General features: G+C 24.3%; 3 protein-coding genes across 4 annotated transcripts in view; 1 reads left to right on the forward strand and 2 right to left on the reverse strand.

The window, feature by feature from the left end:
* Positions 1-4057, reverse strand: part of LOC127283169 (zinc finger CW-type PWWP domain protein 1-like) — a 45318-nt gene extending 41261 nt beyond the window's left edge. Inside the window, exons 1-5 of one of the 2 annotated variants that reach the window (XM_051307868.1) lie at positions 3941-4057; positions 3426-3593; positions 3104-3288; positions 2813-2926; positions 2196-2700 (exon numbers count right to left, since the gene is read on the reverse strand). In XM_051307868.1, coding sequence (XP_051163825.1) covers positions 2404-2700; positions 2813-2926; positions 3104-3288; positions 3426-3576 — 747 coding nt within the window. In that variant the 5' untranslated portion in view covers positions 3577-3593; positions 3941-4057 and the 3' untranslated portion in view covers positions 2196-2403. Of the gene's footprint in view, positions 1-2195; positions 2701-2812; positions 2927-3103; positions 3289-3425; positions 3594-3940 lie in introns of those variants that run through there. The other variant, XM_051307869.1, reaches the window with a different exon arrangement.
* Positions 4058-4305: 248 nt separating this feature from the next.
* On the reverse strand, positions 4306-7620 carry LOC127283167 (uncharacterized). Its single transcript, XM_051307863.1, has 6 exons — positions 7556-7620; positions 7034-7451; positions 6362-6562; positions 6086-6282; positions 5900-6013; positions 4306-5786 (listed from the first exon to the last, which is right to left on the reverse strand). The coding sequence occupies exons 2-6, from the start codon at positions 7443-7445 to the stop codon at positions 4668-4670; spliced, it is 2043 nt and encodes a 680-aa protein (XP_051163820.1). The 5' UTR covers positions 7446-7451; positions 7556-7620; the 3' UTR covers positions 4306-4667.
* A 588-nt stretch (positions 7621-8208) lies between these two features.
* LOC127283166 (7SK snRNA methylphosphate capping enzyme bin3-like) lies at positions 8209-16259 on the forward strand. Its single transcript, XM_051307862.1, has 5 exons — positions 8209-8446; positions 8974-9888; positions 9983-10373; positions 10540-10758; positions 10904-16259. The coding sequence occupies exons 2-5, from the start codon at positions 8984-8986 to the stop codon at positions 11507-11509; spliced, it is 2121 nt and encodes a 706-aa protein (XP_051163819.1). The 5' UTR covers positions 8209-8446; positions 8974-8983; the 3' UTR covers positions 11510-16259.
* The last annotated feature ends 833 nt before the right edge of the window (positions 16260-17092 follow it).

The raw sequence follows: 17092 nt of genomic DNA on the forward strand, positions 1-17092 counted from the left end.
ATTGGAAAATAAAAATAAATTTTTTATTTTTCAATTTTATATTATTCAAAATTTGGAGTTTCTTTTTTAATAGTCCCGTTATTAGAATCGTTAAATTATTCACTTTCTTTAGAGATTTCTTAACAAAGTCGAATTAATTTTATTATATAGATTTTACTATATGTCTTTTTTCTCTGAATTTTTTTTTTTTTTTAAAGATTGTGAAAGTGTTTGGATTATAAATTTTTGCCATTATATCTGTTTTCTATTTTTTGAAATAAAGTTTACCCAAAAAAAGAACGATAATGAAAAATATGAAAATGAAGAGAAAAAAAAATAAAACTAAAGGGTCAGATAACCCGATCAGAAACTCGGGTGGCAACCGTCGGACCGTTATATCGAAATGATTACAGGGACGAACCCAGCGATAATTCTCTCATTATCACTTGTGAAATGTATAAATAAATTTTTTTCAATTTCTAAGAGAAAAAAAATTTTTTTTTTTTGAATATTTTAATAGAAATTTACATAAATATTAAAATTTAAAGAAAAAAAAACAAAAAACACTTTCAAATTGTTCAAATAAAAAAAAATTGTGTCAAAAAATAATATATATATAAATTGAATGAAAATATAATATATTTAAATGGATATCCATTTAAATTTATAAATAATTGACTAATAAAGCCATTTTAATATTATTAACGTCTGTGATTTTTCAATAAATTAATCGTTAATTTTTTAATTCGATACAATAAAGTTCCATATTAATATGAAAGCTAAAGAGATAAAACTTAAAGAAAAAAAAAAATTATGTTGATTTATTCATTCGGCGATGATAAATTTTATGAAACACGATTTCCAAATTTAATTTTTGATAAAAACAAAAATTTTATATATATATTTAAGTAAAATAATTATTCTTTTTACCTATTCGAATTAATATACATCCGCGATATTTTCTGAGATCATCAAATAAAACATCTACAACTTTTGTTTACTTTCAATTTCAACCATCAGGATAGAGAAACAAAAAAAAAAAGTTCTAATCATGGTCAAAGTTACTAGTCATTTTCCTGGATGAATGATGATAGATGACTGCATAAATAAAAGAATAAGGAAACATAAAATTCGTTGCAGAAAGAAAAAAAAAATTTGCCTTTTTATTCATTTTAGAAAAATAATTAAAAATTACTAAAAATGATTTGAAAATTAAAAAAAAATTATTTAGAATCATAAAATAATAAATCTATTATTGAACTGGGAAAGGAAAATAAAATAAATAGTTAATTAAGTAATTAAAGGAAGATTAGAAAGATTTTTTTTTTTTTTTTTTGTTATAGAAATAATAAAATATTTAAAACACTATTGCGGATAATCTGAATTTTAAAAGAAATTACAAGTGGATTATTTTGACATTATTTCAAATTTTAATTTAATTTTTTTTTTTTAATCGATTTTCAATAGTTCCCATAAGTGTTTTCTGTTCAAAAAAAAAATTTCCCAATTCTTGGCATAAAAATGACAAAACGAACCTTCACCATTGACATCGAGAGGTCAGCGCATCCGCTTTCGTCACAATTCTAACCACGCCCCGGTGACCCTATCGAACTCTTTGGCTAACTTAATTATCATAACGATTTATAAATGTGCAAATATTCTATACGTGTATCCTATTTTTCCCCTTATTTTGAATTTAAAATATTTTTTATATTACAACATTCTTGGAAAAAATTTATAAAACACCGTTATATTAATATTAATTAAAAAAATAAAAATTATAGAAAAAAATTTTAATTTTCTATATTTTACAATAAATAGAAAAATTTTTTTTTACAATTCAAAAAAGTTTACATACTATTATAATTATACAATTAAAATTAATTTTTATTAAGTATTTACAATAATTTTAATTCATTAATAATTAGCTAATATCATTAATTAACACAATTGTTAATTAAATTTTTTTTTATAATTAATAACTTAAAATATTAAAGATATAATGTTAATTTAATTATTTAATTATGCGCATTAAAAAATTATTTAATGAAAATTTTCATTAAAAAAATTTTAGAATAAATAATAATAATTATTATTATAAAATATAAATGTTTTAAATATGAAAAAAATCATAAACAGTATATATTTGATAAATTATATTATTTTTTATTCCTATTGAGAAATTAATTTTAAATTATTATTATTATTATTAAAGAAATTAAAATCTGAATAGTGCTGCCACTCTACAGAAAAATTGATAATTAAATAAGAAAAATCTTCCTTACCGATAAATTAATTATTAAATATTGAATCATTTTCTATTTGTTCTTTAAAATTGTTAAAAATTCATTTAAATCTATTTAAAATGAAATTATTATTTTTTATGAACAAAATTGTCAATAAAAATTAAAATTAAAATCAAAATTATTGAATAACACAAAATTGTCGTGGAAGATTAATTAACGACACTATAGTAGATGTGGTTTCAAAATTTAAATTACTGTTTATGATTTTTCTATTTTGAGGAGAATCTATTTTTATTTCATTTTGTTTACTATTGGAATTTATATATTTTACGTTCAATTTTCTTCTTTTGGGTATATCATTTAATTCGTCGTGTCGAAGTGAAAAACTGCACATTTTTAATCTTTTATCATTATCTAAGGATAATGCCGATTTCGCTATTTCCAGAGATTTTTGTAATGACTCTGAATCAGAATGCTGCAATAATCATTTAATTTTGAAAAATAAAATGGTACTTTCAGTCGGTAATTAATTATCTAAAACGATATACTTTATGCGCAGGAATTTTTTTTTTCATTTTTCCACTTACCTTTGCCCTCTTTGGTTGATTGCCATCATCTTTATTGAAAGGTTTGATTTTTGCGGACTTCATCCACGAACGATGTACTTCACCTTCTTCGATAAAAGTCACGTGATACCTAAGCTGAAAAATAATAAAATATTATAATTTTCTTAGGAGGGAAATTTTTTCTTTTAATTTTAATTAAAAGAAAAATGCTGAAAATTGAAATTTATTTAATTTTAATAAATATTTGTTAAAATATTAATTTTTTCAAACTGGTGCGTCATAAAAATTAAATTTATGTAATATTTAATTTACCGGAATATCGGAAGTGTTGCCAAGTTCATAGAAAGTGTTTTTCACTGGACAATTGTCAATTATTGCAGGCCACCATGGATAACCGGTCAATTTAGCCCAAACAATATTTCCAGGAACGTATTTGCTCTCTACCAAATTATTTTCCGTTTTTTCCTCCGGTATATCACAGGATGCAAAATTTTCATCTGCAAATAGAAATAATTTTTTAATATTAATACAAAACTTTAAAATTTAAAAGAAAATATTCTTTTTACTTTTAAAACATTTCAGTAACTATTAAAATTAAAACGCGAAATATTTCAAAAAAAAAAAATTTCTTTACCAAAATTTTCTGAACAGAACCATTTTTCAGGTACAGAGAGCGGATCATTGTATTCTTTCACAAATCTCCATTTTTTACAATTTTCTTCACAACATTGAATCCATAATCCAACTGTTTCATTTGATCGAGATCTTTTTTTTCGCTGCGTCATATTTTGTATCACAAATTCTGCAATGCATTTAATTTAAAACAAAATTAATTTTTAAATTAATAGATACAAAAACAAAATCTACACGTGTTTAAAATTTCAAATGCACTAAAAAAAATATATTTTTATTTATTAATTAATTGCACATTTATTTCTCTCAGCATTATAATAATATAAGAATTTTGAAAAAATTAAATCGAAGAAAATCAGAGAAATAATTTCACGTAGTTTCAAACACTTGTGCAAGTGGCGAAACTAACCTCAAATTTATCAACGTGTGAATTTTGTTCTTTTAACCTTAATTAGATTCTCAAATTTAGATATTAATTTATCAATGAGTTTAAAAAAATTAAAACAACAATCTTACCTTAATTAGAAGTTTAAATACGTTCTACTGCAACAGAAGATTATAATTTAAAATTAATGATCGAACACGAGGCTTCCACCGCAGAAATCCGTTACGAAGAAGTAGAACATGAAGTTGTTGTCTTTACCGACCGATAACAATAAACCTTGGGAAAAGGCGGGAAATTTTTAAAATTTAGTTTTAAAACATTTTCTGAAATATAATTAAATTTTTTTTCAACATTTTTTTTCAAATAATAATTAAAAAATAGAGTTTAAAAGTAAAAATTAAGTATTTAGAAAAAAAATGTGCTTTATTACAATTAAATTGTTACAATTAAATTGTCACAAAAGTTTTTCAATTAAAATTGACTCTAAAAAAACATTCTTATTACAGAGTCAATTTAACAAAAAGTTTTCTATTTAATTTTCATTTTTAGATAAGTAATTTAACGTACGTAAATAAATATATTTTTTCTATTAGTAATAGACAACAAAGTACAAATTATTATCTTTTTGTACAAATATATGTTCTATGAGAAAAAAAAAAAACGAAATTTCAAACTCAGAAAAATAAAAAGAAATTTGTTACGCGATACGATGAATATCATAAGCGAAATAAGAATTGAATTATTGAAAATAATTATAAATATTGAATTAAATTAATATTCAGTATAAATATTTCTTTTAAAAAAAAGCAAAAGAATTATAATTGAATGAATGTATAAAATTATTTGTTTCACAAATAATTATCGAAGATATAAAAATTTTTTTAAACGAGATTTTGATTCAGGCGTTGGAGATGGTCGCTTTATGCGAACTTTATCTAATTCTTCTATCGCTTTATCTAAATATTCATCAAAATTCTCAATTCGTTTCATTACAATTTTCGGTGATTTATTTCCATCTTTAATTGATGTCACTTCACTATCACTTGAATCGGAATTGTGTTCATTATCTGATTTTAAAAAATAAAACCATTTTCTCTCTTCCTCTTCATCACTGTCAGTTAATGATTCCTGATCGTAATTGCAACGTTTTTTTAAATCATCAAGATCAAAATCGTCCAATTTTTTAGGATCAAAATAATCATATTTTTCAATAAGCTCATCAAGTAAACGATTTATTTCTCTTCCCTCTGCACCACCGCCAAATGGTGATGAACATCGACTATTATTTTCACAGTCATCAATATCCAATGATGATCTTTTTTTTGATTGTACAAATTCTTTTTCAATATTGAAATCAATTGCCGATAATGGCGATAAATCGAAACTAGCAATCGATAAAAGGGATCTATTGTCATCATCATCATCGGAAGATGATTTAAATGATAATTGAGAATTCAATTCTAATAGCGGTGATTTTTTTAATAATTTTTTATTGGAATTGAATTTTAATGGGGATTTTTTTGTTTTTTTAATAGTTCCCGCTGTAGACGGTGTTTTTGGATGTGGTTTTAAAAATTGAAAATCGGCAGAAAGTGATTGCGATGGTAAACCAACGTCTGATACATAAGCTGAATCTGAATTTTTATGTGAATCAATTTTTGTCTCTGATTTCGAATTTGATGATTTTGGTTCACTATTATTATTTGTATTTGATTTGACATACATTTTACCTGATGGAATATTAATTGATTTTGTGGGTTGTTTTCTTTTTTTCGATGATTTTAATACTCCAATTCGTGACAATGTTTTTTTTCGAGCTGATGTTGTTTTCCAATTTTTATTAATTATTTCTCCTTTATATTGTGATACGAAACTATATTTTTCCAATCTTTCAGTTATTGACAATGGTAATGATGATTTTGCCAATGTCAAGTATTTTTTCACGTCTTCTGTATAATTTTTCTTATGAAAAATAAGCTGAAATTTAGAATAAAATTAAAAAAAAAAATATATATAAATTAAAAAATATAAAATTAAATATTTTTATATATAAGAGAATTTTTTTTTTTATTAGAAAAAAATTATTGTACCTTTGGTTTTTTGATCGGTTGTATATCATCGCTCAATTGCAAAGGTTTTATTCGCGATGCAGCGAGCCAGGAACGTGAGACATCTTTTTCAAAAAAGGTAACATGATATCTGACCTAAAAAAAAGATACATTTTATTAAAAAAATATTTTCGATCAATAAAGAAAAATTTTAAATTTTCTATTTACCGGAATCGAGGATGAACCTTTGAGTTCGTAATATTTTAATGTATCCGGACAATCATCTACCATTGCTGGCCACCATGGATAACCATTGATTTTTCCCCAAACAATACTTCCTGCATTAAATTTATTATCTATTAGATCATTTTTGCATTTATCAAAATTTGAATCCTGAGATGTGTCACACGATGAGAATTTTTTATCTAAAATTTGCAAAAAAAAAAATCATTTATTTTTGTTTTCTTCTTTTTTTTCAATATTTTGAGAAAATATTATACATACCAGAATTCATGAAGCAAAACCATTTTTTCGGAACTTCAATTGGATCGTGATATTCTTCCACAAATCTCCATTTTTTACATTTTTTATTGCAACATTCTATCCAAAGACCAATGTCCCTTCGCTTTTGAAGCCAAATGACTTTTTCCCTCTCGTTTAATTGTTTTTCAGGCTGAGAAAGTGGCAAACCCTTTGAATCAAAATCTAGAAAAAATATTTATAAAAAGTTTACTGTATATTTGAGAAAATTTTTTTTATTGCAAGATGAAATTCATATACTTAACGTAGATGTTTAAATTGCGGACAATTGAAAATTTAATAATAATTGATTAGAAAATAAAAGCGAGATGAATTACGAAAAAATAAACAGAGAATTAGATTTTCATTTAATTTAAATTATTAAAAAATCAATAAAATGAAATACACCAGTAGAAATTATTTATTTAGTAGAAACAAATATATTAAAGGAAAGGTTTCTTACAGTGATTATTTACGTAGGATAAATGAAAAAAAAAAGGAAAACAGGATTTTTGATAATTGAATAGGATAACATTTATATTCTTAGGTGAGTAAAATTTCCTCGGCAACTGGAATTGGAATCTTCTCGGCTCAGGGAATTTGGGATATTAGGATTGGATCTTGTGGATGATGATGTAATAGAAAATAATTCATTACCACTCGTGCTTGGTGTTTCTAATTGAACATTTTCCTTATCAACAATTTTCTTTTGCATTGATTTCTTTTTTAATTCTTGCTTTGAATTTACAATTCTTCGTCGTAAATTATATGAATGTTCAATTTGCGTTTCTTCATCAGCATCATCATTGTCCAATTCATTTTGTTCAATGTGTTTTGTAAAGTCATTAATCTCATCGGTGGATTTAGTTTTAGAAATTTTTAACGATTTCTCCACAATTGCCGCTGATTCCTTAATTTTTTTATCAATTGAATCATTTTCAATAACATCCGGATCATTGTATAACAATTTTTTTGGTCTAATATCCAATTTATTGAGTTGTTTACTTTTATTTAATTTTGTCGGTGCCATTGGAAGTGATGCTGGATTCATTGTTGGCGGAGTATTCATTCGAATCTGTATATTGTAAAATAGGAAAAAAATGTATAATTTTTGTCTTTTTCAAAATCATAACCTCAATTATTAAAAACAAAAAAAAAATTACAAATATTTTTACTTACCAGTTTTTTATGCAATCGGGGAAAAATAGAAAAAATTCTTCTCGCGATGGAATTAAACTCGCGAAACTTTAAAAAATACAATGATAATTAAATTTGAATAAACGCGGACGCGAAAATATTGAGAAAAAAAAACCCGTAAGAAAAAAAATGTCACGATATTTGTGATATTTGCGTCTATGTAAAAAAAACAATAGAAAGAAAAACATTTGAATTACTATATAAATAATTAGATGTATATATATATATGTATTTACCTGTATTTGGTGGCCATGAGGTTCTCCACAACCATTCACAAACTTTGGTTAATTCAACCTTCAAATGTTATTAAGCTTTTTACTTATCAAAACAAAAGGATAATTTTCGCCGGCGTCCATTAGATATTTTAGCTCTTTCAATAATAATAAAGTAATATATGCAACCCGCTTTTCAAAATAAGGGTTCACATAAATTTCTCTAGGTTCTCTAGGAGTTTCCGGTGAAAAAATAATTTTTCAAAATTATCTCATAAACAAAAACTACAATAAATACTAACATAACCTTAATAATTTCAATCTATTACAATAAAATTTACATTATTTTTAATAGAATTTTAAATGAAAATAAAATAAAAAATTGTATTTTTTTTTCAAATTTTCGCAGATCTCTTGAAGTAAGGCGCGGTTCCGAAGTTTGACGGAAAGTGACGACATGCGTTCGGCTTCCGCAAGCAAATATGGAGAATGGAGTCGGAATTGAGGAAGCACAGCAGCAATTCGCCATCGTTAATGCTAAAGAAAAGGGTGTTCTAACTTGAATTTGTGAAAAGTGTTGTCATTAGTGGTTCTTTTTGTAATTAACGCACTTAAAAGATACAGCATAAGGCAAGGAAAGACGTCGTGGATCTAAATTGAGGTGAGTTTGTTCACATAGATTAGTAATGTGATGGGGAAAAAAAAGAAATTTGGTGAAAAAGATTAGTTTTGTTCACCATCCGTTTTTCCAAATGCACATAAACTAAAGTGAAGCGCATGCGTATTTGCGGGAATGATAAAATTTACGCGCTATCTTCGATCACATTTAGTTTTGCTCTTTAAAAAAGGCCAATATTTTTTTATCGATTCACGTGGAATCTATGATAATGACCCATTTTTTATTTACATATTTTATTTTTTTTACATGCAATTGCAAATTATTTTTACATTTTTTATGCTGTTAATAAAGAATTCAATTTTAATTTCTACGTTGTCAGACGTGTTTATAATTTTGGGGTTAGAATTTTATAAAATTTAATTTTGTTTATATTTAATTGTTTAAAGAAAAATAGTTTTATAGTTTAATTTTATAAAATTGTTACTTTATTTTTTTAAATTGTTTATATTGTAAAATTTTCATTTATTTTTGTTATAAATCAATAATTTATTGTTGTTTTTTTTTTCCAGATATTTGAAAATGTCTTCGGCACAAGTGGATCGTGCAACAAAATTGAATAATTCTAAAAAGGAAAATGAAAAATCACGTAAACCTTTTAATCCAACGCATAAAAAATATAAACACGAGGACAATCGTCATTTTAAATTTGGTCGTAAACGTTTGCAAACATTTCCTGGTAATGGAAAATTTTTTCCACCCTATAAACGTCGTAAGAAGGAGGATGCAATTATTCCACCAACAAAATTTCTCTTAGGCGGTAATATTTGTGATCCGCTTAATTTAAATAGTATGCAAGATGAGGAAATAAATCGTGCAATGAATGCTGTTACACCAAAATCAAGTCCACTTCCCATTCCAAAACATAGAAAAGAAGCAATTGAAGTGATAATACCACCGAATATATGCGATCCACTTAATCTAAGTAATTGTAATGATAATGAAGAATATGAAAAGCAATTAATTTCACCGACAAAAAAGAATTCAAAAAAAAGAAATCGAAAAAAGAAACGAGCCTTATCGTTTTCAGGGAAAAATGAATCAAATGAAACAATGGAAATTGAACAAGTAATTGTTGTGGAAAATAAAGAGGTTTCAATATTGGAAAATATTGTCGAAAAAGTTGAAGAGAAAATACCTGTTGAAAATAATAGTTCACCATCGAGAGAAATTGTGAAAGAACCAAAAGTTGAGAGTCCATTGAAGGATAAGGCGAAATTACGATTAAAAGTATTAGAAGATTCGAAAGATAAGAGATTGAGGAAACTTGATGTTAAAGATAAAATTGTTAGTCCCGTTATTCCACAACCTGGAGCTTGGAAACCAAGATTAACTCACAGGCCAAGTCAAGATAAAAAGAAAAAACCGCAACAAATGCCGAAATTTAAACCCAAGGACGCGAAATTTCAATATGGAAATTATAACAGGTTTATATTTTTACATTTTTTTTCACAAAAGGTTAAATAAAACAAAAAAAATTGCAAATCGATTTGGTTAATTTAATAAATTATTATGTTACAGGTATTATGGATATCGGAATTTACATTTGGAAGTTGATCCAAGATTAAAGGCTTTTATTCAACGTAAAGAAATGTTTTTCGATAAAGATATTCTCGATATTGGCTGTAATATTGGTCACATTACATTGTCAGTTGGACGTGATTTATCGCCACGTAGTGTTACAGGAATCGATATTGATAAAGATTTAATTACAATTGCTAGAAAAAATATCAAACATTATGTTAATTTTATTCAATCGCCAGCGAGTACGGATGATGGGGCAAATAATAAAGAAACGGATCCAAATTTTTTTCCAATGTCAATGCCAATTAGTTATGGTCCAGTTGATATTCCCGGATTTATCAAGGACAAAAGTCACAAGGGCTTCCCCTATAATGTCTCCTTCGTTCAGGTAATTTTTTTAATTAACAATTAGTTGATTCAAATTTTAAAAAGAAAATTTCTGTATTTTTTAGAAACAATATTTTAGAATAAAAAATTAAAAATTTTTTTAATAAAATTTTTTTGATATTGCAGTCTATTTTCAGATTTCAAATTAATTTTTTGATTATTTTCAGGGTAATTATGTATTGGAAGACGACTCGCTGCTTTCATTGGAACAACCACAATTTGATTTGATTCTCTGTCTCTCGACAACAAAATGGATTCATTTGAATTTCGGTGACAATGGATTGAAACAAAGTTTTAAACGTATGTTCGCCCAATTAAGGCCTGGCGGTGTTTTAATTTTGGAAGCACAAAATTGGAATAGTTATGGAAAAAAGAAAGGCCGTACGGTGAGTATTTTTTACATTTCGTTTTCTTTTAATAAACAAATTAAATTAATTTAAATAAAGCAGCAATTTTAGAATTTAGAATAAATAAAAAATAAATTAAATATCTAATAATTACAATAAAATTAACTTATTTTTTTTAAAACAGGAGCGAATTTTTCGAAATTATCAAACCATCAGATTCTTTCCAAATCAATTTACGCAGTATTTGCTCTCAGCCGAAGTTGGATTCTGTAAATGTGAAGTAATATCAATGCCTTCACATTCGTCAAAAGGCTTTCAACGGCCTTTACATCTATTTACAAAAATGGATTTATTCGAAAGTCCACCAGTTAGAACGACATGTATATCAAATGATTGTCAAAATGATGATTCTGCTGCTGGAAATTTTGAACAACAAGTATTTGACGTCGATCTCTTTCCATCTGATACACCTGTACCAGGTAGTAGTCAACGTAGTAATGGTTCAATGAGCACTTATGAGCAATTGGAAAATATTTATTGTCCCACTGGAACGCCACTTTATTTACAAGGAACGCCAGCGCATTTAAATGATGGCACATCAGCTTCTGACAATAATAAACATTATTATGCTGAAATTGAAATTGAACGTTCACCAATTCCAGCGAGTCCAGAAGATAATGATAAGGTGAGTGATAAACTTCAAGATAGTAATTCTAATTTAGATGATGAGAGTGCAGAAAAAAATGAAGATGAAACAAAAAATTTTCAATCGACATACAATAATACGTGAATTGAAATAATTTCTCAAAATAATGAGAATGTTAATAAATATAAAAAAACAGTCTGTGTTTACATATTAACTTGCTTAAGTTTTTTTTTTTCGCGTAGAAAATAATAGAGATTAATTTTGCTACAGAGTTTTCTTAAGGAAATTTGTTCCTTGTTGATTCGTTTCTTTTTTCTTTCGATTGAAATTGAAACTAATGATAGTATTTTTTCTTATTAAAATTTTTTAACTATTTTATGAAAATTTCTAAAATAGTGAATTTTTATTATAACGAATTTTACGTTTGTTAATACTAAAAAATTCTTTATATTTTTTATTTTCTTTCTCTCGAAAACAATTTTGTTTTCTTTTTTTCTCGTAAAATATAAAAAATGCTCTATTTTTCAAATTTAAAGTAAAATTTTCATTAATAAAAAGAAACAATTAACAAATGTGAAAAATTTCTTTTTTTTTCCATAAATTTTGTTGGACTAGTCAAAAATAAATTAAAAAAAAAATTTTTAATAACAAAAATCATGCAAGCATCGAAACTTGCTGCACAAGAAAAAAATGCTTTGATACGTACAAATTGTAAAAGTCATATTGCAAAATTAATTGAAAAAAAATTAAATATATACTAGCTGCGAAAAATAATTTTTATTATAATAATGAAAATGAAAGTTTGTACATGTATTTCTAGGCTCTTTGCTAGAATCAAAATTGTGTTGAAAAAAGCTCGACCCTGTTTCAATGAATTTTATTTTTTTTTTGAGAGAGATTTTTTGTTTTTCAAAATATTTTAATCTCTTTGAGTGAGGTATTTTTATAAGGAAAAGCTTTTTTCACACTCAGAGATAAACCGATGATGCCGGAAAATCAATAATTTGCATTTTGTTTTTGTTTTCTTTTTTTTTTAATAATAGTTTGTTGATTCGTTATTTTTAACTTTTTGGTTACTTGTCAATTTTTTCGAATAAATTTTATTAAATTAAATTAATAAATGAAGACGAGTTACAAATATGAATTTAAAATAATTGAAAGTTTATTACAGTGACAAACAATTTTTAAAATAATATTTTGATTGAATGAAGAAAAAAAATTTGTGAAAAATAAGATTTTTTTACAATTCAATTTTAACGGGTTTGTCAAAAAATTTTTCTTTTTTTTTAATCTCTTTGGAATTGCAAATGATGCGATGCTTATGAGATTGACAAAAAAAAACTTCGGTTTGGTCCAGTTTATAAGACGCAAGCGCAGCGTTTCAGTGAGAAAAAAAAAACTTTCCCAGTTATACTTGTTAATACGTATAATTGTTGTATTTTACGTATGATGAGTTAACCGAGTGAGAACTGACTCGTGTTTGTGTGCGAATATTGTACATATGTGTCAGTGTTAATTTTGCAAATTTACTGAAAAATTTGTAACAGAAAATTCGATTTATGTTCTACGCGAATCGTTCGATTCGAAGACTGACTTCTGGCTTTATTATATTACAAAAAAAAAAAAAAAAAACTAGAAAAAAACAGTAAATGAAAGAAATTAAAAATAATATAAAGGGACTGATAAACAATTTTCTTTTTAAATTAAAAATAATGAAATGCAAATATTTTTTTTTGCATTATAATAATAATAATAGGTATTTTAATTAAAGTCTTATTATTATGATAAAAAATAATGAAGTCAAAGATATTTCTTTTGCTTCATCGAAACAGAGTTTGCAAAAATATAAAATACGTTTTATATTTTGTATTGTTTTCTAATTAAATAGTGTAATTAGTTTTTAATTTGTACAAAAAAATAAGTATTTTGAAAATTCTGCGAAAAAATGCCGGGTCTTTATTTTTTTATCAGTCTCTTTTATTCATCAAAAAAAAAAAAAAAGAAAAAAAAGTTTACTTTGGGAGAGAAAAAGTAAAAATATGCAAGTTTTTATTTGAGTAGATTTTTCATGGCGCATCAGAGATATAGAGTGAGAGAGAGAGCTTATTTCAAAATTTTCGAAATGAAATAACATAATCAAATGAAACATTCCTAAAGAAAAAAAAAAGTAGAATTTTAGATAACAAAAACATGTAAAATATATTCAATAGTTTAAAATTGAAATATTTAAAAATTCAAGAAACTTTTTTTCTATTTTTAATTGAATTTAGTATTAAATCAAGTTTTTATTAAAATAAAAAAAAAATATTAAAAAATAACTAATGAAAAATGGAAAAATTTCAAGTGTCAAGCATTCCAATTAATAGTTTACAAGTTAATATTTGGAATTTATTTTATAATAATAATTATTTATTTTTAAAAAATATTTTCAAATTAAATCAAATATTCTCTTGGAAATTGTTTAGAAGTTGAAAAAATGAAAAAAGATCCAAAAATTCCTACCAAAGTATTGCGTACAATGTATAAGTAATTTAAATATATCATTTTCTTTTGAATTGTGACCTTTAAAATATAATTAAATAATTAATGGTAAAAAAAGTATTTTGTTATATTGCCGTTAAAATCAAAAAAAAATATTTCTTAAAAAGAAAATTCACTATATATTTGATATTAATTAATATCAATATTAAAAAATAGAAGGAAAAAATTATTTATTAAAAATAAATTTTTTTTTATTAAAAATAAAAAAATGTTTATTTAAAAAAAATTAAGGGTAACTGTAAATAACAAGTTTACAATTAAAAATCTTTCTTCAAAAGGGAAGTAAAATATTTCTTTATTTATTGAGGATTTTTTTTTTTTTTTTATGAATTCTCTGATGTGCCAAGAAATAAATATTTTACTCGTCGGAGAGAATGAGGCAGAAAAAAATCTAAGAAATGTCGATGAACTTGATAGTGAGTATTTGGGAGAAAAAAAAAATTAGAAAATAGGATTGTAAATTTCTGTAATATTAGACTCGGATATAATCGTTTCATAGATATTATTTATTTCTATACATATTATTATTAATATTATATTATAAAAGTGCATCTCATTGGCACGACGTTGTCGAAAAACGGGACGATTGGAAAGTATCGTGTAATATATACCTATATATACTATATAAATAGCTATATGTATGTATACACATATATATATATATAAATATATATAAATAATATTATAAGAATGCGGTGTGTATGATATAATTGACGTGAACACATTGAATGAAATTGAATATTATATAAAATTTTTTATACGCAAACGCGAACTGTAAATTAATTGAACGATACCGCGAATCTCATCGCCCCCTTTTTCTATGTCTACCTGTCTTTCGAATAAAAATTGTTTCACATTGTAAGCCAAGAAAAAAAAAAAAAAAACTTGGACATACAATTTGGACAAAAATAATATTGTCTGTGAGCAAAAAATCGTAAAAAAAAGAATTATATTCTCAATATCTCTGCCAAAAGTTATTGCTAATTATTTTAATTAGAAACTAATTATTAAAGAAATTAATTTTATGAAATTAAATTTTACAAAATTCAAAGAAAATTTTAGGAATGAAAAATTTTTTTGAAACGAGAATTCAACAATTAATTAATGTTTTAATTAATTAATTGTTCATTGAATGAAAACTCACTAAATTGTGATAATAATTAATATTAGTAAATTTTCCTTTTATTGAAATTTTTCGAAAAAAAATAACTTTCTCAATTAAAAGAGAAAAATGAAATTTTCCACAAAAAATTATTGTAATAATTTACAATATATTTACAAATATATGTAGCATTGACTGATTGACAGAGATTATCGCAGGTAAACTGCCTTAAAATCATTATTTACTCGATAAAGTTTAATTTTTTTTTTATTTCGATTAATATTAAAATTTGCGCACGTTCAAAGGAAAGAATTTTTACAAATTAAGTTTGTAACTCGACGAAAGTTACACGTTTCATTTTTTGTGACATTTTAATTCTTTTATTTGAATGTTTTTCAAAAAGTCAAATTGTTTACCAAAAAAAAAAAAAAAAAAAAAAACAGTTGTTAATTTTTGCAATTCTAATGAAAATATGTATCAACTTTTGTGAATTGTGTTTAAACAACTTTTTTCCAAACAAATACGTTTGGAATTGATTTATATATAAATATGAATGAGTTTTAAAAAACTTTTGAAACGACAAAAAAAAAAATTTACTCACAGCAAAAAAAGAAATTATTGTATGAAAAATGTAATAAAGTAGTCGATCGTACCAAACTATCTAAATATTGTTAAATATTTACTAATTTTGGTAATTTCCTATTTTATTTTAAACAGAGATGGTGGAATATTGTTTTATGAGGTAAGTAGATTGTTTATATTATTTATGTAAATTATTATTATTTAGTTAATTGTTAATAGAGACGAGGGAATTTTTGAGACGAGGATTGTGTCATTTAATTACGATTTTTTATTGCTATGAATAGATTCATTTAACAGAGTTTTTATCTAAAAGATACAAACACCCGACTTTCGGCGGATTTATATAATATATATATATTATATATTCTACAACAAATCCTGTCAACATTAAAACACATCCAGTTCTTGAATTACAATAACGCAGACAATTTTTCTCTCTTTCAAACAAGTGTTATTTTCTATATTTTTTTTAAATATTATTTTTATTTTATTTTTTCTTTCATTATTTCGCTTCAATTATAATATATACGTACGATCACACTTTGTTTCTGATTTTTTTTTTCATTTTATTCTCTTTCTTTTATATCCCTGAATACGAAAGACCGTATGCGTATCTCACGATTATTAATATGTAACCAGTGAAAATTACGATATCCCGCGTCTTTTTTTTTTATAAAATACATATTTACACCATTAATTCTAAACATCAACCATTTAACAACATGTAAATATTTATAAATCTCTCACTCTCTCTTTTTTTCTCTGTGTAATGCTCGCATAAAGATTATAAATTTATTCGCTCTCAAATTTTGCACTTTTAAATGATTTTTTTTGTAGTGAAAAAAATATCACAGCAGAATTTATTTATTTTTTTTTTTCATAACGCAAATAGTAAATTATTATAACAGAACATTTTTTTATTTCTGTCTATTTTTTTCAAAGAAAGTAATAAAAAAAAATTAAATATTAACATTGTTACATACAACACTTTATAATTTGTGCGAATAAAATTTTTACAATAATAAAATACATAAATCTGTAAAACCTATAATTATACAAAATTTTATCAATAAAAGTGCACAGCACATACGCGTTAAAAATATTCTATTGCTTATAATAACATTTTTTATGTTATAAATTTAACGTTACATATAAAATTCGTCAAGAATATATTATAATAATTGAAATAATTCTGCTGATAAATAATATTAATTTTTTTATCCATAGAAAAATTATTTTTTTTTAATTTCCTTTTGATTCTCTATAGCTTATTTCTTTAATTAAAATTAAAAATTGCAAACAAAGTTTCTCAATTCAAGGAACATTAATTTTCGAGCATGTACATTTATTATTTATTTTTATCACATTCATTCAAATACATTTAGGTGTAAACAGGTACCCTACGAAGAAATGTGAGCGTTAATGAACTATAAATATATTTATAGTTTATTGGTTTCTTTTGCAATTAAATCATTATTGTAATCAGTGTAAATATAAATTAA

This window comes from Leptopilina boulardi, unplaced genomic scaffold (genome assembly GCF_019393585.1).
Source record: "Leptopilina boulardi isolate dan_hultmark-lab unplaced genomic scaffold, ZJU_Lbou_2.1 LbouV2_31, whole genome shotgun sequence".
Lineage (NCBI taxonomy): Eukaryota > Metazoa > Arthropoda > Insecta > Hymenoptera > Figitidae > Leptopilina > Leptopilina boulardi.